Source organism: Ambystoma mexicanum, chromosome 6q, assembly GCF_040938575.1.
Source record: "Ambystoma mexicanum isolate Mex_15411 chromosome 6q, UKY_AmexF1_1, whole genome shotgun sequence".
In the NCBI taxonomy this organism is placed as follows: Eukaryota; Metazoa; Chordata; class Amphibia; order Caudata; family Ambystomatidae; genus Ambystoma; species Ambystoma mexicanum.
Window position 1 is genome coordinate 1,606,154,965 of NC_090937.1, and position 23,520 is coordinate 1,606,178,484.

Genomic DNA, 23,520 nt, shown 5'->3' on the forward strand with positions numbered 1-23,520 from the left:
TGCCGTTTGCGACCTTGAGTAAACATAAGCCAGTCTTGCATCAGTCTCCCCAACTCACCGGCTGTGTTGCTTTTTCTGGCAGTTCTTTGTTCTTGGAGCCAAGGATGAAACCACCATAGCGGCTGCTGCTGCTCCCCCTCCCTGCCTTGGTCGGCTACGCTGTAGGGCCTTTAGTATCTCTGTCACACAAAGCAGAATTCTTTTATGTGGTTTCCTGGCCTTATGCTTTCTGCTTCATTAGTTTCTTGAAAGTAACTGCGTCAGGCCAAAAGGTCAAGGGGTTTTCCCTTCTTACTAATCCTTTGATTTTGCTGCCTTTCACCCCTTGTTCAGCTGCTAACTTGGAACTGCTGTACCTTTTGTGTGCTGTTCCTCACTCGAAGTGTGCTTTTGTGCTCCGCCTTTTATGTGTGTGGTAAAGTCTAATGGAAGTCTGGTGTGAGTGATCGACCATAATTGCCTCACCACAGTTGCGGGACAAGCCATATACACTGCTCGGGTGTGAGTCAGTTTTCTCTGAGTTGGCTGTTTGTGTGAATATGCCGGAAAGGGGGGGGGTGTAAGGTTCCCATGTATCCTACCTGGTAGGATGGGGGTAAAGCTGTTGCAGGGGTAGGTGTACTGCGTCACGCCATCCGGTGTCACTGTCCCATTCCCTGAAGACCCATCACCAAGGTGGTCCTCTCGCAGTGGTCTACCCCCAGGAAATGGATCCAAAAGCGATGACCGTGTCCTGGCCACCTGGATGACAGATACCCAGGGACTAGCGGGGAGACAATTGTTTGGGTACACAAGTGAACACTGTAGGCATAGATTCTGGGCTGTGATCCAATTACTGTTTACTTTAGGTACATGGTCCTCTATGGTCCCATACATAATGAACAATATTCTGATTAACTCCTAGCCGCCAGATGTACCTTGACATGGCATCTGGTGGTCGGAGCAAGGTCAGATATTCCAGAGGCCTCAGGCCTGGAGTCTTCAGGAATGTGTTTTGATATTCTCGGATATCATGTTTTGATATCCACAGAGCATTCTGATGGATATTCTCTGGGAATATGAGTAAACCATCTGGAAGCTATAAAGAGAGATTCTGGGAGAGGTGAGTGAGTGCTGTTTGAGATGATCAGAGGATGCTGTCCGGCTAAGCTGAGTACCCAGCCTTATTGAGGAAGGAGAGTTGCGTTGCATTGCTCTGTTTACTGACCTGGGATTTTTGGCACCACTAAATTGGATTTTTGGAGGCTCCAAAAGTTTTTCTTTTTACTTTTGAGAGAACTATCCTTTTTTTAAGGAGCTGCATTGGGGAGCATCATGGACAATTCTGTGAACACTAAATCTCTTTTAAAGCTTTGTTATAGCCACTATAGCCCATGATGTTTTTTTTTTTAAGTGTTATTTTCCATTTGATTTGAGATTTGATCTGCAATTTTAGGCTTGTGCAACTGACTCCCTCCAGCTACAGGGCTGTCAACTCTACTGTTGAAAAGAAATCCTGGGCAACGCCCTCGTCTTGGAAGCGCAATGACGTAGAGCAACACGTATTCAAATCCTGATCCTGCACGTGGAGATTTTGCAGGAGAGTGTGAAAGCATTCTTCAAGTGTTCTTTACTGAGAATTCTTTCAAGAACATATGTGCAGATGAATTAAGCAGGGGAGGGGGGATCTATGTATGTTGAAGTATATGCTCTTCCAGTATCTTGTGCATGTTTCGATATGAAATGGGTTGGTTTAGCAGTAGTTCCTATAAATTAAATGGCTTTAGTAACTTAGTCCTGTGTGAATGAGCGAGTTGCTAGTCCATTGCAAGGGTTTGTCTACGCCTTGATGTACTGTGACCGGTATGTGCTTTTCTCTAACTCTATTCCTACCGCAACCCCTATTGGGGGGGTAGGGGAGGATCTAGCACACTCTCTTTGGAGTGGAGGTAGGGCTCTAGTTGTAGTAATAATCATTCTCCAGCATGGGGTCTGGCATGGATTCACATGCTCATGAATATTCCCCGTCGTCAGGCCGGGAATCCTCGGTAAAGAAAAAAACCAGTATCAGTTTCGTTTCTGATCTGTCTTTCGTAGTAATAACCAATCACTGGTCTCTGCGTCATACTGACCACAGCCAATGACTGCCCTCTACCTAAGCACCGCCTCTGGCAGCCATCTTCAGATTTTTACCGCACGTTCATGTGTTGGGATCCTCGTGCTATTGCTCTCGAGCGTTAGTGCTATTTTTCGCGCTTTTTCACAAAAAACTTCGATTCTTTCGGTCAAAAGAGCCTCAAGCTCCACCGATCCTACATCCGATCAACGGGGACCCGTGTCGGATTCGTCTGTGCCCCTCAAGGGTGAAGATTTCGTCGAGCTACACTTCGGAGGACTCCAGAAGCTTCTCAGGCCCGGTCTCGGAGATGGCCCAGGAGAAGGGAAGCTCGACGCCCGGAAAGCTGTTCAGGGTCTGCCCTGGATGCCAGCTGCAGAACGTCTTTAAGGAGGAAGAACACTCTTTCTGCCTTTACTGCCTTCATGAGGACAAGACGCACGTGGAGAAGGACTGTGCGTTTTGCGGCAACATGTCGGAACGGACCATGAAGGACCGCCATCAACGTCTCGCCAACTGGCTGGAGGGTAAGAGCCCGTCTGGCGAGAAGAAGAAGAAATCCGAGCGGTCTTCTAAGACCTTTGAGGGCGCCCCGGCGACGGGGGCCCAACATAAGGCCAAGCACCGCGAGTCCGCTGGCACCGGGAGCGCCGAACGGTCGGGCTCTACGGGCGCCAGGCAGGGCGCACCCTCCCCGGCACCATCAACCACGAGCCAACGCTCTGGGTCGGGTAAGAGGAAGGCCGAGCACCCGGCGAAGCTCCTGGAGAGGCCCCGGTCGAGCTCTAAGGCAGAGGAGGAGCGTGGCAGTGCCCCCTCCCTCAAGGATAAGGCGGTGAGCGCACCTAAGGTGGTGAAGGCCTTGATCCATCCGACCAAGCCCTCTATCGAAACGGTCGCGGCGGCCCTGGCTCAGCCTGTAGAGGCTGCACCAGTGGTGGCGACCTCAGGGCCCAGAATCTCCCTGCCTCCTCGGAGGGGGGAGTCTTTTGTGCCCATCGATAGGACCCCCGTGAAACCCTCCGTGGGGAAGAAGGAGGGGGGGCAGGGCGTCGTCGTAGATTCGGCCTCAACCTCAGAAGAGGAGCTGATCGAGGTCTTAAGCCACGGCCTAGGCGTGGAAGAAGGCCAGCCCGTCGGAATGGACCCCGACGCAGGTGACGACGACATCGTCGAGGATACCGACGGGGCCCCTGCTCGCCCGTCGGATTCCCCTCTGCCAGCGCCGCAAGACAACTCGGCGGCCATTTTGTTGGCCATACAGTCCTTATGCTCCGAGATAAGGACGAGGCTACCGTTACCGACGGAGGAACCTCTCCCGTCGGGGGATCCAGAACCGGGACCTTCTGGTGTTCCCCCTATCAAGAAAAGAAGGATCCATCCACCACCTCCTTTTCAGCCGTCGTGCCCCGTCCAGCCCTCCTCCCCGTCCACCCGAGGGGATGATACGGGGACTGACACGGCAGCGACGGGTACGGACGACGAGGCATACGACGAGGATATTCCGTCGTCGCCTCCCACCAGGGCTTCTCCGCCCGACGAGATCGGATCTTTCCACTCCATGATCTCCAGGGCTTCCGAGCTTTTCCAACTCTGCCCTGAGGAGAAGAAAAAGGAAGGCTTCCTTTATCAGCGGCGCGAGGCCAAGAGGAAGACGGTCCTCGCAGTGCCTCTGTTGGACGACATTTGGGATGAGGGCCTTTCCCTCCTCAAGAACCCTTCCACGACGCCAGCTAGAAGAGACCGGTACGAGAAAAAGTACCGGGTCCCGGACACGGCCCCCCTATGCCTGCGGGCGCAGCCTACCCCGGATTCCGTCGTCTCCGCGGCAGCCAGGAAGAAAGCGGGGGGGTGCGGCCTCCACATCGACTCCCCCGCGACGACGATTAAAGCGGCCAACGCCTTGGCTATCGTGGCTCGCTACGACAGGGAGCTCTGGTACAAGATAGCTCCCCTGCTGGATTTTCTGCCGGACGACAAGAGGGCGGAGGCCCTGGAGATCCTGCAGGAAGGTGAGGTGGCCTCGGACCACGCCATCACCGTGGCGACGGACATCGCCGACACTGGGTTCTGCCAGCTGGGCAACGGCGTTTGCCTTCGACGTCGTGGATGGCTCAAAGCTACGGACTTCCGGCAGGACGTCCAGACCAGAGTCCTGGACATGCCCTTCGACGGGAACAACCTGTTTGGGAAGACAGTGGACGATTCCCTTCAGGCCATCAAGGCGGATACTGAGACGGCCCGGGCCCTTGGAGTTCTGCAGCAACGACGGACGCCCTTTCGGAGCGGCGGAGGCAAGGGCGCCTCCAAAGGTTCCGGCGGCGGTTTCGCTTCCTACCGTCAAGCGGCCCGCTCGTCGTCGCAAGAGGCCTACAGAGGACGAGGCAAGTCTAGCGGACCCCGCCGTCGTCGCCAAGGAGGTCAAGGCGGCAAGGCCGCGTCCAAGCAGGATTGAACCGGCCGTGGGGTCGGGCCCCCACCGAAGCACCCCGGTGGGAGGACGGCTGGCGGGCTTCGTCAGCGTGTGGGAGTCCATCTCCACCGACCGTTGGGTGCTGGACGCCCTGGCCCGGGGCCACGTGCTCGAGTTTCAAAGAAGGTGCCCGCGCGTCCCCCCCGTGGCCAGGAAAGAACTTCACGTCCCTCAACTTCTCCTGGAGGTAAAGGCGATGCTCAGAAAGGGCGCCATCGAACTCGTCCCAAAGAGGCTTCGGGGCTCCGGAGTCTACTCCAGATACTTCCTCGTAAGAAGAAGACGGGAGGATGGCGCCCCATCCTAGACCTGCGACGTCTGAACAAGTTCATCAAGGCGCAGAAGTTCCGGATGGTCACCCTCCAGCACGTCCTGGGTCAGCTGGAGGAAGGAGACTTCCTATCGTCGTTGGATTTGGAGGATGCCTACTTCCACATTCCCATCCTAAAGGGGCACCGAAAATTCCTCAGGTTCGTGGTCCAGGGGCGTCATTACCAGTTCAAAGCCCTTCCCTTCGGACTACGGTCGGCACCCAGGGTATTCACCAAGTGCCTCGCACCGGTGGCGGCGCAGCTGCGCCGCGAGGGGATTCACGTCTACCCCTACCTGGACGACTGGCTCATCCGCGCCAAGACGAGGGAGCTCGCCGTGGTCCACACGGCAAGGACCGTCCAACTCCTCACGGACCTGGGATTCTCCGTGAACTACGCCAAATCCCACCTGGTGCCCGCGCAAGTCGCACTGTTTCTGGGAGCGAGGCTCGACACAGTGTCCCTTCTGGCCTCCCCGTCGGAGGAGAGGACCAGGACCATCTTGGGCAAGGTGCAACGGATGTTGGTGGCCGACGCGGCCAAAGTGAGGTCCATCTAGTCCCTCCTCGGGATGATGTCTTCCTGCATCTACCTCATTCCCATGTGCAGGCTCCGGATGCGCCCGTTGCAAGAATTCCTGGATGCGCGCTGGATCCAGACGACGGGCAGCTTCGAGGAAAGGATCAAGCTCGACGAGAGTTTCCGACGAGCGATACGGTGGTGGGGCACCCGCGCGCATCTGACGGCGGGCATGGACTTCCAGACCCCAGCCCACCAGGAGACTGTGACCACGGATGCCTCCCTGGAAGGGTGGGGAGCGCACACCGAAAATCTGCACGCAAGGGGACTCTGGCTCCCGACGGAGAAGTCCCTGCATATCAACGTCCTGGAGCTCCGTGCAGTGTTTTGGGCCCTCAGGTCCTTCCTTCCGTCCCTCAAGGGCAAGGTGGTGAGGATCTTCACCGACAACACCACCACCATGTTTTACATCAGGAAACAGGGCGGAACCAGGTCCCCAGCGCTGTCCAAGGAGGCGCAGGACCTGTGGCATTGGGCCGTCGCCCAAGGGATTTTTCTGGTGCCGTTTCATCTGGCAGGGATAAAAAACACCATCGCCGACTCACTCAGCAGGGAGCTGCGCTCGTGCCACGAGTGGGAACTACGGCAGGATCTGGTGGATCGCCTCTTCCGACGGTGGGGCACACCCCAGATCGACCTGTTCGCGACGGCGACGAACACCAAGTGCCGGAGGTTCGCCAGCAGGTTTCCCCAGACGAGGAGCATGGGCGATGCTTTCTCGTTCCCCTGGGAGGGCCTGTTCCTCTACGCGTTCCCTCCCTTGCCTCTGCTAATCCGGCTCGTCAACCAGCTCAAGAGGTCACGGTGCAGGATGATCCTCGTCGCACCTGCGTGGCCGAGGCAGATATGGTTCCCGGACTTGCTGGACTTGTCAGCGTCCCCGCCGATCAAGCTGCCGGCGGACGCGGATCTACTCTCCAGGGAAGGAGGCGCCATCCTCCACCACGACCCGAAGTCGCTGAACTTGCAGGCCTGGCTCCTGCAGCGCTAGAGTTTGGGGGATACGACATACCGGCCGACTGCAGAGAGGTTCTTGCAAAGGCCAGGGCGTCCTCGACTCTTAAATGCTACGGACACAAATGGAAGAGGTTCTCTGTCTGGTGCCACGCACAGAAGATTAACCCTCTACGGATTACGGCTCCCCAAGTACTGCCGTACCTGCTGACGCTGGCCAAAGCTGGTCTGGCACACGCGTCCATCAAGATTCATCTTGCTGCGATCTCCCGATACACCAGAACCACGGGGCGGACGTCCTTGTGGTCTCATCGTCTGGTGAAAGAGTTCATGAAGGGACTGTTCAGATCGTTCCCGCCGGTGAAGGCTCCGGCCCCGGCGTGGGAGCTCAACGTGGTGCTGACCAAGCTCATGGGACCTCCGTTCGAGCCTCTGCACTCGGCCCCGTTGAAGTTTCTATCGTGGAAAACAGCTTTTCTTGTGGCCATCACCTCCGCACGACGAGTGGGAGAGATCCAGGCCCTTTCCTGCAAGGCCCCGTACTTGACTTTCCACGACACGAGGGTAGTGCTCAGGACGCACCCCTCCTTCATGCCCAAGGTACCGTCGGACTTCCATCTCAACGAACCCTTGGTGTTACCTGTGTTCTTCCCGTCGCCTTCGTCGCCGGCTGAGAGGACTTTGCACTCGCTGGATGTAGCTAGAGCGCTGAAGTTCTACGTGGACCGCACGAAGGGTTTTCGGAAGACGTCACAACTCTTTGTGAACTTTGGACCTGTCAATCAGGGGAAGGCTCTCTCGAAGGCTTCCATCTCCAGATGGCTCTCCGGCTGTATCATGTGCTGTCACCGGTTGGCAAACCGACCGCTGCCTGGCCGTCCGAGAGCCCATTCCACCAGAGCGATCGCAGCTACCACGGCGTTCCTATCTGGTGTGCCCCTGCTGGACATATGCAGGGCTGCTACGTGGAGGTCGACGCACACCTTCACGAAATTCTACTGCGTCGACCGGGATTCCAGGGAGGAGTCCAGGGTCGGCCAAGCAGTGCTGCGCAACCTGTTCGCCTGAGGTGAGCCTGGTGAGGAGGTAAGATGCTTAATGTTGAGCCTTTGCCACCTCCCGTGGTTGTGCATGTGTGTACTGCTATGTATTCTTTATTCATGAGCATGTGAATCCATGCCAGACCCCATGCTGGAGAAGGAACAAGTTACTTACCTGTAACTGTTGTTCTCCAGCATGGGTCTGGCATGGATTCACATGCGAACCCTCCCGCCTACCCCTCTGCGGCTCTTCACTTGGTCATACTGCCACTTCACGTGCTTCCAAATCTGAAGATGGCTGCCAGAGGCGGTGCTTAGGTAGAGGGCAGTCATTGGCTGTGGTCAGTATGACGCAGAGACCAGTGATTGGTTATTACTACGAAAGACAGATCAGAAACGAAACTGATACTGGTTTTTTTCTTTACCGAGGATTCCCAGCCTGACGACGGGGAATATTCATGAGCATGTGAATCCATGCCAGACCCATGCTGGAGAACAACAGTTACAGGTAAGTAACTTGTTCCTTCCGGACGATTTACTTGCCCACGTAGTATTGACACGCCAATCACGAGGTTCAAAGGCAAAATGTTTATTTTGCATTCACATTCGGTCGAACGGGTCTCGGCAGCCCACGACGTGTGCACACAGACACTGTGAGGGGAGAGAGAGCGAGCATCCGTAGAGTATTCACATATTCACATACATAGTTCAATTCACAGTATTAAAAAGCATGACCCAGCCCCCTGGCACGTAACTCCTGAGCTGGGGTTCACGAACCGTCTACGTAATTCATTTTACCTAAACATCGAACATTCTTTGTCGCAGTTTCCAAGACGATTTACTGTCTGGGAACAGGGCGCATCTGCATGGGGGAGAATATTGCGTTCTCTACAACAAGGTGACATTCCTTGCTCAACCAGCTAACGCCATCTTGTTGCTGCTTTCTTGGGCTAAGGTCAGACAGTTCTAAAGCAGAGAAAATAACTGCTTCCGCGGAGGCGCACATACAGCCACAAATTTACTGCCAACTAGGAAAGGCACTAACGAGACTGGATGGCACCTGGTTTGCTGATTAGTTGTGCTCATGCACAGCTTCAAGGTTCTACAGTGTAAGACAAACAATACATTTTGATAGCTTTGCATTCCTACCTATGTAACCATCTCAAAGTTCAAGCCACGGCTTCTTACCACGTTCAGGCATAAAAATCAGAACATATAGAGGGGGCAGAGAACCGAGGAACAACAAAATGGCGGATAAATACATAATGGCTTCTAAGTCAGCATTTTCAGGTTCAATCGTTCGTGATATTACTGTGCGATGCGATTGTGCTTAGGCCAACATTTTATCAGGTGGTATTCTAGCAAATGTGTTTTCAGTGTGGAATTAAAGGTATGTATGTGTTCCTGAAATTCCTTGGTCCAGACAATCTCCAACTGCACTGAGTCTTTGATTTACTGGATTAACCTGGCCTAAAAAGAACATTTGTCTTGGCGAGACTGCATAATATTTCTGAGAATACTCTTATCATGAAAGACGTTTCTTTTGGGCTCAACTATTCAGGGTTCAATTTTAAACTGTCGGAACATTGGGCATTTAATGCTGTACTAATGTGTCTCAACAACGTACAAATGTGCTAACTGACACATTTCCGTTGTAGTTAACAATATGCATTGGGCTTTCCAGATCTGCATAGGGTAGGCTTAAAATGTATGAGGAGAGGGATCATGCCTTATTAGTTTACCGCAGTTGAACAAATGCATCTTACCCCACCAATGAAATAATGAAGTCGAAGGCTGGAACATTAGTGCAGTATCATGTCACTCGTCTAATGTATGAATTGCCGCCATAATGACCTTTTCAGTTTGTCTGGTAGAAAGGGATTTGCCACCCCTGTGTGCAGTAGGTTGCACGCTTCTGACCGAACATTCAAAGTGTTTTGTGGTCGTAATGATTTAACAGATGTCTTGTCTATAGACTAGGTGTCGCCCAGTGACCACTCCCTTTCTCACTGTCATGCAATGATGACTGATTCATTAGTTTCATTATTTGGAAACCTTTTGGGTTAATTTTAAAAAAGGAAAAAAAACCTTGACACTTGTTTCTGGTATCTCAAAAACCTACTTTGATTCTCACTCTACCACGATAATGTTATGGGGTGCCCATAGTCACCTTACTTCTCCCATCTACGTAATATTTGTCCGCTCTAGCGATTTTTTTTTTTTTTTTTATCTGCCCTTGCATAACCTTTGCCATGTCTGATCTCCTTCTTAGTAACATAACACTCAGTGACCTCCTCTGCGCCTAGATTCTGTGGACCTTTGTAAAGCCGCGATATGGATACACACTTTCACTGGAAAGAATATCCTAGTTGAAAGGGCATTGATGTAGACTGTTGGGGTCAATCTGAGTTGGGTATAATGGTGCACATTCTTTTGCGCAGGTGTATGGAGCGCACGCTGATTTTTCATCTTTTGCAGCAGCTGTTTTGGCACGTTGTAAACTTTTTTTTGCCGGGTAAACTGCTGAAAGCAAAATGAGGTGACTTTTGCAGATATTTTACACTGTGCAAGATATGAGAAAATGACCTATTCTGCCATTTTCGGAATATCAAAGTGCTAAATTCTGCATGATTGAGTTCAGCGTGTTTTTAACTGCATCCAACGCCTTTTTGGCCTTTTATGGGAATGCATACAAATTGTAAAAATATGAAGGAGAGACTAACATGGCAGAAAGTGGGCACCAACCACCTTTAGTTTTAAGCTAATCAATTCTTCTGTAATCAAGTACAATGAATGATAATTTGGTGCCGCCCAGATCTACCATTCACATTAGTGGGGAAAAAAACACAACCAGACAAAGCATCGATCATCAACTAAATGTAGACGCTTGGCCCTCAGAAATCGCTGTTGATATTTCAGATGAGCTATGGGTCAGGATATGCGCATTCACTAAGTCGGGGTAGATGAATACACGCTACACCGTGTTGCATTATACGCCCGAAAGGCTTAAGAGACTATATGCTCAGAATGACGATCGCTGCCCACGTAGTTAAGTGTTCATGCTAACCATTTACTTATGTTGTGGAGCTGTCCCAGGCTCTCATTTCTGGTAATCTGTATACTTTACGCTATCAGCAGGGACGGATACCCACTGATCTGCGACACTGTTGAGCGGCCTCTATGGGATCTGGTACGTGATTGGGGAACGTCACGAAAGATCTGTCCTGCACGTGGGCTGCATCCTCCGGCGATGGAAAGATAGATATCCTCTGCAAAAGAGACTTGCGGAGTGACCTTACCTGGGCTAATGACTGTGAGGAGTACTTTATCGCAATGCAACTAGTCGCCTCTATGCCCAAGGACATTTTCAGTGAGGTCTGTGGCTGTCTTGAGCAGTTATTGGTCTGTCATGCGTGGGTTGGGTTAATATTGAGCTTTGGGTTTCCACTTTCTCTGTGATGTGCTGATCAGTAATAATTTGCTTAATGCTGTACAACTGTTTTTTTTTCTAAATCTCTCAAGCGGGTTTTATAAATAAAGGTTAAAAAAAACAAAAGGTAGCCTTTTAGGGTTTTGGTTGCGCCCCTGTAGAACAAATGCTACACTCCAATTCATATATATCCGCTCTCAAAATGAACTAACTTGCTTTACTCCTTTTTCATCATAAATATATAAAATTCTACAGGGCAAAGCTCATCTCCTATGCTTAGGAACGTCATACTCTAAACTTGAGGGGTACTTCAACTTGATCTGAACAATATCAAACCGTGTCACAGAAAGATCTGTTCTGGCCTTCAAGTTTAATGTGACCTATTAGTCTTCATGCATATTTTATTGCATTTATTTATTGTGCTATAGTTTTGAATCCGATGTGGTTGGCTATGGGGCACCAACCTAATGGTCCCCAGCTTCTGCAATTAAATGTACCTTTTAAGTCCTACAGAAACGCCTATCGTAACACAGCATTTCATTGGGACGAAACAGTTATCGAATACGTAGCACATTTAATCAGTAACCGGAATCCACGATGCAAGGCAAAAGTGTATGGTTTTGCTTATTTTAGTGCAGTTTACGTATGGATTTAACTGGATTAGTGCTTCAACCCTGACCATGTCCCAACTCTCAGTATATCAGTCTGCCTCAGGGTTCAGTGAAACAATTGCACTTCTAAATAAACCAGGTGCTCACACAAGTCAAACCGTTTTTCTTCCATCTGGTTGATGTAGAAATATTTTTCTTCTTCATGGTTGCTTTTGAAGCAGGCATTTCAGCATATTTTCCTTTTGGGATCCAGCATTTCACTTAGCTGAGACTCTAGTAAGGTTCCCGTTTTCACAGCCAAGTCCTTGAATGTGTTCTAGGAAAGCATCCCCAATTGTGGGAAAATGTCAGGGCTGCTTCCCCGGACCAATGCAAAACTTTGTTCTTCAGAAACAAGTTCTAGGAAAGAAGAGATGTGAGTTTTTAAAGAATACATTTTAGTAGGTTTCATTCTGCCTTTCTTATTTTTCTTCAATTGGGTTGAGCTCTTATGACACTTCATATGTAAAGTAGGCAATGGTGATGGCCCACTCTTTGCTATTTGTGCTCTACGATCCACAATACAACTGCTGCCAGTGCCACAGGTGGTAATTCCCAGTCATATTGTTTATGACTGAAGATTATTTCTCCTAAAGTTTGGGTTCGCTATACAAAGTTTGTAATAAATGGGGGGGTACATTTTAAATGGCCTTTTTCGTTCTATGAATTCTGTTAAAAGTGACCATACAAGTGCTTTGTTTTTATTTTTCTAGGGTGAACTTTCCTTCGAACATGACCTTCTTGTGGAAGGTGGGAGACTTGGTGAACTCACTAATGGAACAAAATACAGGGAGGTTCGCCAGTACCGCACGGACCACCACCTGGTGCGTTACTACTTTTTGACTCGCGTCTACTCTGATTACCTGGAAAGTATTTTGTCCGATTTCAAGAGCGGACCTCAGCCAGATGTCCTCATCATCAATTCCTGTGTTTGGGATGTTTCCAGGTAAGGTGGCTGCCGGGTGGTACTTTTCTGAGATTTACATCTTTTTGATTTATTTTATTTATAACTGATTGGCAATGTTGCGCATTGACTTTTAGGAATGTTGCACCCATACACATTTGGTAATCCCAAGCCCATGTTTCCGGACTCACCAATTTTCAGTTAAAGTACACTCCCCCGGCATAATACCATTATGTCGTAACGCAAGGAACCATTTTCTTTTCACTCCGGTTTCAGTGGTTGATTTATCCCCCCCCCCCCCCTCCCAACCCCCAAAACATAAGATTTTGATGTGAGCTACCTGGGATGGCGCCTATATCTTTTTGTGGTTCCAAATTCTACACCTCTTGTATCCGTCCCAGACAAAAATAAATGGCTACATCCTGCTGGACCAAGCAAACCTATTACCCAAAATACCGGCCAAGTTGTTATTTCTAATTACTTCTTATGAAAATAACTTTACTTGTTTAATCAGAGGATTTATGGAAGCTTCAATTTATGTTGGCACTATTATTATGTAATAGCAAAATATGCATGGAGAATATCACTTCTAGAAACATCCAATTTGGGCATAGTGAGATTAAATGGTTTTTCCAGTATCACACAGTAATTTTAAAGATTTAAGCACTTGACCACATATCTTCCCATCTATAGTCCATATGAGTATTTAAGGTCTGAGTTTGAAGAGATTTATTAATCATTTTTATAGCAATGCCTTGAAAATGGCACAGGAGTATAGCTTTATTTTCCCACACATGCATGGAAGATTACAGTAGCAGCCTCCAAAACAAATCTCATTTGGGTTATAAAGTGTACTTGCTTGAACATGCAACCCAAAATAAGGTCATGGCTTGCGTTCTTATTTCGCATTGCTTGCATTGTTCCGCTGCCCTCCATTTGTTAGCATCTCTTCAGGGACAATGGTGTTTCCTCAGGCAACCCTGTGTCTGAGCCCTCAACCTCCTGATATAAAGCAGAACGTCATGGGGGAGCTGCTGTGATCCCTGTGCTTTGAACCATCCCAGGAAAAGGTTAGCCTTTTGCTGGGAAGGGTTTAGACAGCTTAACTTTCTTGCGAAGCAAGGGGGCGGGGGCATTTACCCTTCCTGGACGGCTACGTGTGAGAAATGGACCACATCCCATGAAATCGGGACAGTTCCGCAAATTACTAGACTATTGGTTACCCTATCATGAAAATGAGCGGTAAAATGTTCCTACGGGAGGACAGCTCGGCGGCAACGTGTACGCCTTAGAAGCAAGACAGCACGAAGCAACACAGGTTCGATCCCTGGGTCCGCGCTTGGAAACCTCTGGGTATTAAAGCACGTTATAAATACACAACTAAGACAAAAAAAAATATCCTGTAACAGCGCCTCGATGCCCGCGGGCTTTGTGAGCACTTTAAAAATGCAAATAAATAAATACAGAAACAGTTGCAAATAGTATGCACCCTTTCAACCCATTGCTAATGTTCCTGGGGTGCGAACCAGTTTACCAGCGAATACCCCAACTCTGTTGCTCACGCTAATTTGGGAGAAATAAGAACACACACAATGGAACAAATCAAAAGCCACCACCGACCTTAAATTAATTTTTTTAATGGCGGTGCCCCCCTCAGGAGTTCCCGCCTCCTCTGGCATGAAAAGCTTCCTCCACCACTGATGGCTACTTTTATTTTTCTCTACTGGGGGTGAGAAATTCCCTCCGCTCCCCGCCCCACCCCCCCTCCCATGTATGAACACGACCTCATCCCCACATCAAATTGGTGATTGAGTACATTTTTCAGAAGTAGTTAGGTTATATGCTCAGAGCTACACTTGTATCCAATCGGCAACAGTCACTCAACTTGCTTAGCTACCTTTGCAGCTTTCTGCTTCAGGATTGCAGACTCAACTATCGAATAATTCAACATCAGATGTGAATAACGGTTTCAGGGCAAAATCACTGCATTACCAACAGTGCCGTTCATGCTCGGGCCTTAAAAGCAATATGGTTTCCTCTCCTGTCACTGTGCATAGTATCGCTAGAAACTAAAAACAGTAAATCTACATCTCTAGGGGGCATATGGCGGTTCCTGCCCTGTTGCTTAAGAACTATTAGGGCAGTTGCTCTTTGTCCCCCTGAACATGGGACCTATGACCCTTACTGTTTATTAATGGGGTTACTCATTCTTTTTTTAAATAATGTTGCATAGCCAGTAGAAAAAATGAAAGGTGATCTTTGCCTTCTGTCCTAATGATGGGTCCCCTCCGAGACAGCAATAAACTGGCCTTGCCCAAGGCAATAACCGTGCACATAGAGAATACAGCCATGCATGCATGCATGCCATACACGCACGCACAACAGCCATGCATGCCATACACGCACGCACAAAAACATCATTTTTATCTGACCTGCTCATCTTCTTTCCCACCAAACTCTCCCAGCACCATCTAGCCAGCAACCACCAGGAAGGTGGGATTGCATTTTCAGAGTCATGGGCATGCCAACATTGCGGATGTCCTGGGCTGTGAAACTCAATGCTTCACGTTTAGTTCCACGAAAGGAGGCTGTGCAGGAGAGTCCACGCTTTCTGCAGTGTCCCAGCCAGAGTACACAATAGGCCAACCCAACCCAATGGGAGAGCTGTACACACCACCCAGCGATGGGCAATTTGGCACGTGCTCATTCGAGGGAGAGAGAACATGCCTGTCTAATGCAATGCTCTCATTCTACATTTGCTGTTGGCTCCTCTATAATGGGCAGACGGGGGAGGTGTGGAATAGGTTTCCGTCCATCCACCAGTTATGAACGATCCACCCCTACTTTCTTTTTGAAAAAAATGTTTTAATTTTTTTATTAACACTCCAAACACTACAAACGTTGAGGACATCCACAATTATGCTTCACATCATTATATTACAAATTAAACGTTCCGGTCCTCCCCCCTCCCGCCCCCTTAACTCGAGCCCCTGCTTCCATGTCACTGTCCTACTTATCTCCAGGCGTGTCTTCTTCAATTATCTCTTCTGTATAATCTTCACTATGGTCGGCCTGGGAGGGTCCTATCATCGATGCCACCAGTTGTCTCCATGCTATCGGGGGTCCCACCTCCTCCCCTCGCCCCCCTGCTGACTGCTTCGTACCAAGCAGCCGTTTCTGCCTCTGCCCACTTCATGAGGTCCACCCACCACATCTCAATTCTAGGCCGTTGGGCTGCCTTCCAGCACATTGCAATTCTCAGTTTGGCCAGGATATAGGCCAGGTCTTTCATCTTACTGATGTGCTTCAGGTTGCGTGGTCTGGTGAACCCCCCCCCCCAGCATGCATGCCCAAGCTGACTCCACCTCCAGCGTAATCCCTTTTTCCGCAAGGCGGATCTTCAGCTCTGTCCAAAACCTCCCCACCTCCGGGCAAGCCCAAAACATGTAGCATCCCAGCTTCCTCCTCCCCGCACCGTGGGCTTTTCTGTGCCACCGGGCCCCCAAACCTGGCTTTTCCTGGTGGTCATGTATGCCCTATGAGTAACATACAACTGAATCTGCTGAAGCCTCGCGTTTCGGGACACCTTCTTATGATACCTTTGGGCCCTGTCCCATTGCCCATCCGACATGGGTTCTCCTACCCCCTCCTCCCAGTCTCGCCTCAGTTGGAGCAGCTCTTTTCCCACCCTAGTCCCCAGTAGCTCATATAGACGAGATATTTCATGCCCACCCTCCGAAATATCATACATCGTCTCGATGGTTGCATCAGGTTGTTCCGTGAGCACTGCCTCAGGCCACCTTTCTCGCACCAGTTTAATAATTCTGGTATAAGTAATGTGTTGGCCTTTGTGCACCCCGGTGTCCTCCATTAATCTCTGAAAGTCTAGTGCCGCCCCCTCCTGCCATATATCCCCAAGGTAGCCAGGCCCATCGGTTCCCAGTATCTGCGGATCCCTTTTATCATTTGGGAGTCCTCCCCGCATAGCGCCACGAACGGCACCTGCAGAGAGAATGGGGTTGGGTTTCCCACTATTTGCCATGCTTTGCGCCATATTTCCCAGTCTAGCACCAACAGTCTCGCCATGCCTAGCACCTTTGGTCTAGGCAACCACACTGTCTCTCTAAGAAAGAAGGGGGCCGGGTCCTTATACAATAGCCTGGCTTCGTTCGTTTCTTCATCAGACAACCACCTGGCCACATATTGCAGCTGTCCCGCCAAATAATATATAAAATCAAAGTTAGGCAGGTTTATACCCCCCTGTCGCACGAGTTTTGTAGTTTCCAAAAGGCCACCCTGTTCCTGGAGTTGTGCTATATGAAACCCCTGCACAGGCTGTGGAGTTTGACAAAAAAGCGTTTGGGGATCACATACGGGATGTTTACGAAAAAATGTAACAATCTGGGCAGGACTACCATCTTAATCAAAGCCGCTCTACCCATCATGGCCAGGGGTAGTCTGGACCAAAAGCCCATGCTATTCTTAATACCTTCAACTGCCTTTACCGTATTGTGTTTGTGTTGCTTCTCCGTCGTTTGGTATATATTGATTCCTAAGTATCGGAACGTTTCGGTCTGCCAGGGTATTGGCAAGACGGTAGGCTCCTTGGCAGGTAGCGTCTGTACCTCCCCAGGGTGAACATGCTTGTTTTCTTGGGGTTCACTGCTATGCCCGAGACGGTGGCATTCCACCACTACTTAAGCTATGGACTGTTTTGCCCTCCTCTCCGTCCGCTATTACTTAGGGGTACATAGGCCACTGGATATGGACGATGCACCTGACAAGGAAGATTAAAAACTCAGACGAGCGATGCACTGCTATGAGGAAGACGCATGTGTTGGTCGCGGCATAGGTGGCACGAGTTTTGCGCTGCAACCATAAAATAATTTCAATAAGTAATTTTTTTTTCAGTGATTTTGCTTGATTTATTTAAAGTACAAGTATGACCATAGCATCCTTCGACTAAAGAGTTTGTTTACTGAGGCAAACTCATCCTGTATTCATGCCAAAGGTTCCATCAGACTTTCATCTCAACGAGCCTGTGGTTCTACCAGTTTTAGTCACAAACCCTTCTTTGCCTTGAAATGCATTGCTTTCGCTGGATTTTGCTCATGGTTTGAAGTTCAAGGATTCCCAGCCTTGCCTATCAAGTCTGATATCTCAATTTTATACCAACACTACAGTAGCCATTAGATGAAACCATGCAGGACTGTTGTTCAAGAGGATATCCACTAGTAGTGGACTAAAGCAAGGTTCCATTTTGGCCCCATTATTATAATAATTATATGTAGCCGATCTGCATCAGCCCTTGGCTACTTGTAGCAATTATCTCCCTAAAATAGGCAAGATTCCCATTGCCTGACTTTGTTACGCAGAGGAGAGTCCTGTTGGATACAACACCCATCGGGCTGCAAATATCTTTATCTGCGAAACCAATTTAAAAATCAATATGGCTAAGACTAAAATTATGAGGATCACTAACCGTAAGATCTTTGCATTTCATATGGTCTATAGAGTATTACTCTTCGTGTTGTCAATTTGAGGGAATCCAATGCCCATATTACCCCTAAGGCTATTGGTAGGTTTGCTGGTTATTCCCTAGAGTGAATGATTAAAATGTGCAAGTCCAATATTGTTCCTGGACTTATTTATGGCTTAGAAGCCTACTCCAATAAACCGTTAACTTGGTTGAAATCTTTGGAGGGTAAATTATGGAGGTTTGTGCTTGGACTTCCACAGTTTCTTTCGTGGAATTATTTGAAATGGAATTGGGTCTGGGTCTTTGGCTACCTTGGTAAAAAATAAGCGTATCCTATATCTGACATTTTAGGAAGTTGAGGGCGATTCCCTCTTCGGCTTGTTTACTGATGTGTGTGTGTATATATCTAATCTGAAGAGTAATCATGCATCCAAAGAATTTATCTCCTCTTGTAATTAATTTCATATTGTTATAGGTTAGACAAATGTCCAAGCATTGAATTGTGTTGACTGTGGCAAACCGCTTACTGAATAGGCATATGCCTGTGATCTATTAGTCAATGTTACCCATACATATATGGTCTAAAATATTGTTTGCAGAATGAGAGGCAGAATTTTCCTGAACTAGTTTCATTTCATTATATAATTTCTGTTTGATCAGGCCCTCCATTTTGTTATATCAAAACTTAGATTTAACTTCTTGCCCTCACTTACCGGTCCCAGGAAAACTTTCCCATTTCTAATGGATTGTGTCCTCCCACGTATTCCTTGTCTTATATTTCCAATATCCAGCGTAGCTGTTTCAAGTTTTTTCAGCAGAGGGCACTACGCATCGATGCCTGTTGACTCGATGCCCCTCGGAGGCCTCCATTTCAATGTTGTCACCGAAGGCATATATAGCGTGTGCAGCGTCCGCTGGCTTCAGTGCTGTTTTTCCACTCTAACGCTTTGGATACGGCATGATTCGTGCCTTTGAAAGAAATCTTCGAGAGAAATATTCATCATCGGTGTCTTCTAAAATGCTGTGACTGCAGGTCGAAGATGTCTGTTATGAACCCCCACAGAATATGCTTGTACCCACTCATCCTTCATCTGAGTGTGAGGACTGCTTGTGCATGACGTTGAAATCCCTGAGCGAGCGCAGAGGGAAGCTTGCGACAGGTAGGACCACCCCCGTAAACCTCCATCGAAAAGACAAACCTTGAACGAGTCGAACTGTTTCTCCTCGCCGTAAAGAAGTAAACCATCCTGTTCACAAAGTGGTTACCACCATTCGTCATCGTCGAGACACTCTAAGAAACAACCAATTAACAAAAGAAAGACACAGGGAACATTTTTAAATGACCCCAAGATTCGTCCCCCCATACAGGCTTGCGACAGCTTCTAAACAAAGGAATCTTGTGGTCTCTATGTTGTCATCCCCCGAAGGATAGACGAACTCCACTTTTCAAACAAGTACTCAACAAATAGATTTAACACTTAATTGTAATATTTTATTATATAAAAAAAATGTTATGCATACATTTCATAGAATCTAAAAACTAAGTGCTACGCACCCAACTGCTGTAAAACTGTTTGTAAACACTTTTCTGATGCGTGTTAATCTGCTTAGAATCACATGCTGTGCATATGGTCCGACATCCAGTGGTAACCGTGGAGTATGCATCTTGTATTTCGGGGACTGAAAGGGGACGTCATCATAGGCGTGTCTGAAACACTATCCCTATCCTGACGTGTATAGTACCCAAAATCCCTCACGCACCGAGGTCCCTCAGATTGTTTTTTTTCCACCCAGATAACTGGTCGCCCTATAGCGGAGCTCTTCATGAGACATTGTTTATCTTACCGAATTGTCGGTTTTATTCCCCGTTAAGTCACTTCACTCATCAAGAACATCTTTGACGAAGACTACGGGGGAATCGTCTACGGCTGTGGGTTCCGGCGCCTAAGATCCGGCGTTCGGACTTTCACATAGTCGGGCCTTCTGGCCGGCCTACACAGTAGGGAGAGTGGGCTCGGGGTTTTGCCATACTGTTATGTCTTTCCTCTTTCCCACTGCTTTCCTTTTTGGTCTGGTCACCCTTCCCTTCTGCTATGGAAAGGACTCCATTTAGATTCTGCCCTGTGTGTAGGGTCAGATATCCGTGGAAAGACGAGCACACGTCGTGTAACGCTTGTCTCCCCCTAGAGCACGACGAAAAGCGGTGTTTGGCGTGTAAACTCCTTAAACCTAAAACCCTTAAGGAGCGCCGGTTGAAGCGTTGGGCCGCGTACGGAATGTCACACGTGGAGCCTCCCTCCCCTGCCCCGACACCAGCCGAAAGTGACGGGGGTACATCGGATGACCAAACGTCCAACGCGGACATTATAGACCTTGAGGCAGACTATTCTAGGGCCGCCACGCCCGTCCCAAACCCTTCCAGGCTCGACTCCGGTCTTGCTACAGGGACCACACCCGGTGACGGGCATACAATCGCACCGCACAAAGCACACAACCCAAGCGCCCTCCTCGACATCTTCGTTGAAGGCAAAAGCGCCAGCGGGTCCGCCAGATACTTCGGCGGTGCCCACGGATCGGTCTGATCCGAAGCCTTCCCCGCATGCGCAGCAGTGCATGACTGGGCATAGCAAACATAACAAGGGCGCTTCTCCCCAAATTACACGCGCCGACGTTTCCTTACAAGAAACTTCGACAGTTTCCAAGGCCCGTACAGGCCCGAAAACTACGAGTAGGTCTCTACCCGAGAAGCCATCTGCTGGCCCTTTTGGAGCGGCGGAAGACATCTCCACTGCCGACACATCATCGGAGGCGTTTTCTCCCGAAGATTCGGTGACGATACGTAAGAGCATCAATAGGATTGCTACAGCGGTAGGCCTAGTCCCGGTTCTGCCCACAGTTATGGGCCAATACGCCGAAAAGTTTTCCACGGATTTGGAAGACGATCCCGAAGACTCTTACGAAGAAAGCCGGGTACCCCTCTCAAGCACCCTGAGGAGATCCCCTCAACGCCGTATGGCGGAGAACACGGTTCCTACTCAGCTAGGTGCATTTGGGTCATCCAAGTGGACCACGGAGCAATTCGAGGGGTGTATGGATCGGCTGGAGCAGTTTTTCAGGGTTTCTGATCAACCTCCGCCGAACGGAGCTCAGGTAGACCCTAACCCTCAAACACAAGATGTCCAACACCTAGATGTCGAACATCAGGTTGCCTATCAAGAAGATGTCCAGATGGACACGTATAGAGACATCTATACAGAAGAAGAGGAGTCCTCTTTTCTGGACAACTATGGGGAAGATCAAGGAACAACGGACAACTGGGACGACACCCAGCAGGACGATCACAACTCTGATATTGTTTGCCTCGATTCTCCCCCCATCCACCCCGATTCGACAAGCTTCCCTGGTGGCTGATCAAATGGCTTTCAACAGCATGTTGAAAAAAGCAGCGGAATTCTTTAAAATTGCCACGCTTGGAAGTCTTGCCCGAACAAGATTTTGCAGAGGACATTATTAATGAAAAGCCTCCGGCAAGCCAGTCTATCCCTCTCTTGAGCTCTGTAAAGAGACGGCTGGCCCCTTTCTTACTCACACCTGCTCAGACTAGGGCTGTGAACCCAAGGGTCAAAACTTTTCCGACCCTCTCCCACCGACCAGCTTTATATGGAAGGACACGCAATACCAGACTCGCTGGTGGTGACCAACACTCGCAAGAGAACAGGGGTTCCCCTTGCCACGGGAGAGTCACCCCCGGACAAGGAGTCCAAAAGGTTGTATGCCTTAGGCAAACTGGTTACGTCGGCGGCGGCCTATACCGTCCTGATTGCCAATAACACAACGTTACTAGCAAGCTACGTCGGCGCCCAATGGAACCTACTCCAAGAAGGCCTTCAAGAGGTTCCGGAACCAACCAGAGCCAAGCTTCTCGCCATTGTCTCGGAGGGCAAACTTTCCAATCAGAATGTGGTAAAGAATACCCTGGACACCGCAGAGATAGCAGGCAGGTCTCTCGCACAGGGTACTCTCCTAAAGAGGCACGCGTGGCTGCGCACGTCGGGCTTCAGGCCTGAGACCCAGGTATCCATTATCAACAAACCCATCGAAGAGGCCAACCTCTTCGGGAAGGCGGTAGACGATGCGTTGGAGACAGCCAAGAAGGAGCACGAGACTATTAAGTCGCTGCACCAGATTTCTCAGAAACCCTCTTCACAGAGGGGCAGTAATTCTCGGCGGTCCTTTCGAGGACAAGCCCGCGCCGCTCAAAACAACTTCGGCACGGGCAACTTCAACTCAAGTCAAACTGCTGCAAGCCCCACTTACTACCCCCAGAGAGGTCAGAAGCGCGGAAAGAATAGAGGTAGAGGCTCCAATTCCAGAGGAGCGTCAACTTCGGGTCAGAAATTACCACTAAGTCCAGGTCCCCTCCCATGTCTCCCTGGTCGGGGGGCGATTAACATCCTTCCTCAATGTATGGGAGGGGATAACTTCAGACCAGTGGGTTTTAAAGACGGTCGCCCACGGTTACTGCGTGGAATTCGCCCGACCTCCACAGTTCAGACCGCCGAAACATCAACGCCTTTCACCGGAACATCTGCAAATCCTGATCCAAGAAGTGGAAGCACTGCTGGGAAAGGACGCCATAGAAGCCGTCCCGATTCATCAGGTAAACAAGGGTATCTATTCAGTGTACTTCTGTCAGGGTTGGCTGGCTGGCTGAGTAGTAACTAGGAAGAGTATGTACATAGAATTAACATTGTGGTTGCCCAAGTCAAGATGGAGAGAAAGAAACTTAATCTGATTGGTTTGAGGAACAATGCTATGTTTGGTTTGTCTGGTGGAAAGGATAATGGTTGGATTCTTGTGAGGTGAGCAAGATTCTAAACTGCCTTTCATCCAAAGTAATTCAGTGGCTGGTTGTATTTTAGTTGAGCTCCTTAAGTAAGGCCTTTCAGAGTTCAGAAGATTTACTAAAGAAGTAAGAAAATCGTTGGCTGAGTCAGAGAGATCAAGAAGACATCAGGTGGGATTGTTCCTTTTTAAAAGCTTAAAGATTTTCACAGTGAACTTCCAGTGTTTATCAGTAACTTAAAGAGTTTAGAAGTTTAAAGCTTACTGAGAGAAAGAACGTTTAGTGTATTTACAATAAGGAGAAAACAATTGAAAAGACTGTGCTTGCAAGTTTTAAAGTTAGCTGTGCGAAAAGTGTTTGAAGACTGTTTAACGTGCGCGCAAGTCTTCATGACTTAAGCAACGTCGTTGGGAGCGCGTGCGTATGAGAGCGCTTGTTGGATTGCAATAGAGCGCGAGTCCATATTAACTGAGCGGGAGTAGTTTTTGGCGCGTGTATATTTTTCACGTGAGCGACGTTACGGAAGAGAGCGCGTGTTAGATTGCGATAGAGCGCGAGTCCATATTAACTGAGCGTGAGTAGTTTTAGCGCGTGTTTCGGTTGGCGATTGCGCGCATAGTTTTTTTAGAGCGTGCGCGTGTTTCACGTGAATTGTTAAAAATGCGTGTTTCACGTGCGCGTGTATTTGTTAAAGTACGCATGTACTTTTTAGCGCGAGGACAATTTTTCACGTTTTGTGATTTTGCGTGTTAATCGCAT

General features: G+C 49.1%; 1 protein-coding gene across 3 annotated transcripts in view; it reads left to right on the forward strand.

Annotated features, from left to right (window-relative positions):
* The window catches only part of LOC138516894 (PC-esterase domain-containing protein 1A-like), a 582,917-nt gene that overhangs the window by 190,580 nt on the left and 368,817 nt on the right, over positions 1-23,520 (forward strand). For all 3 annotated transcript variants that reach the window (XM_069632347.1, XM_069632348.1, XM_069632349.1), the window contains exon 4: positions 12,246-12,478. In XM_069632347.1, the coding sequence (XP_069488448.1) occupies positions 12,246-12,478 (233 nt within the window). The remainder of the gene's footprint in view (positions 1-12,245; positions 12,479-23,520) is intronic.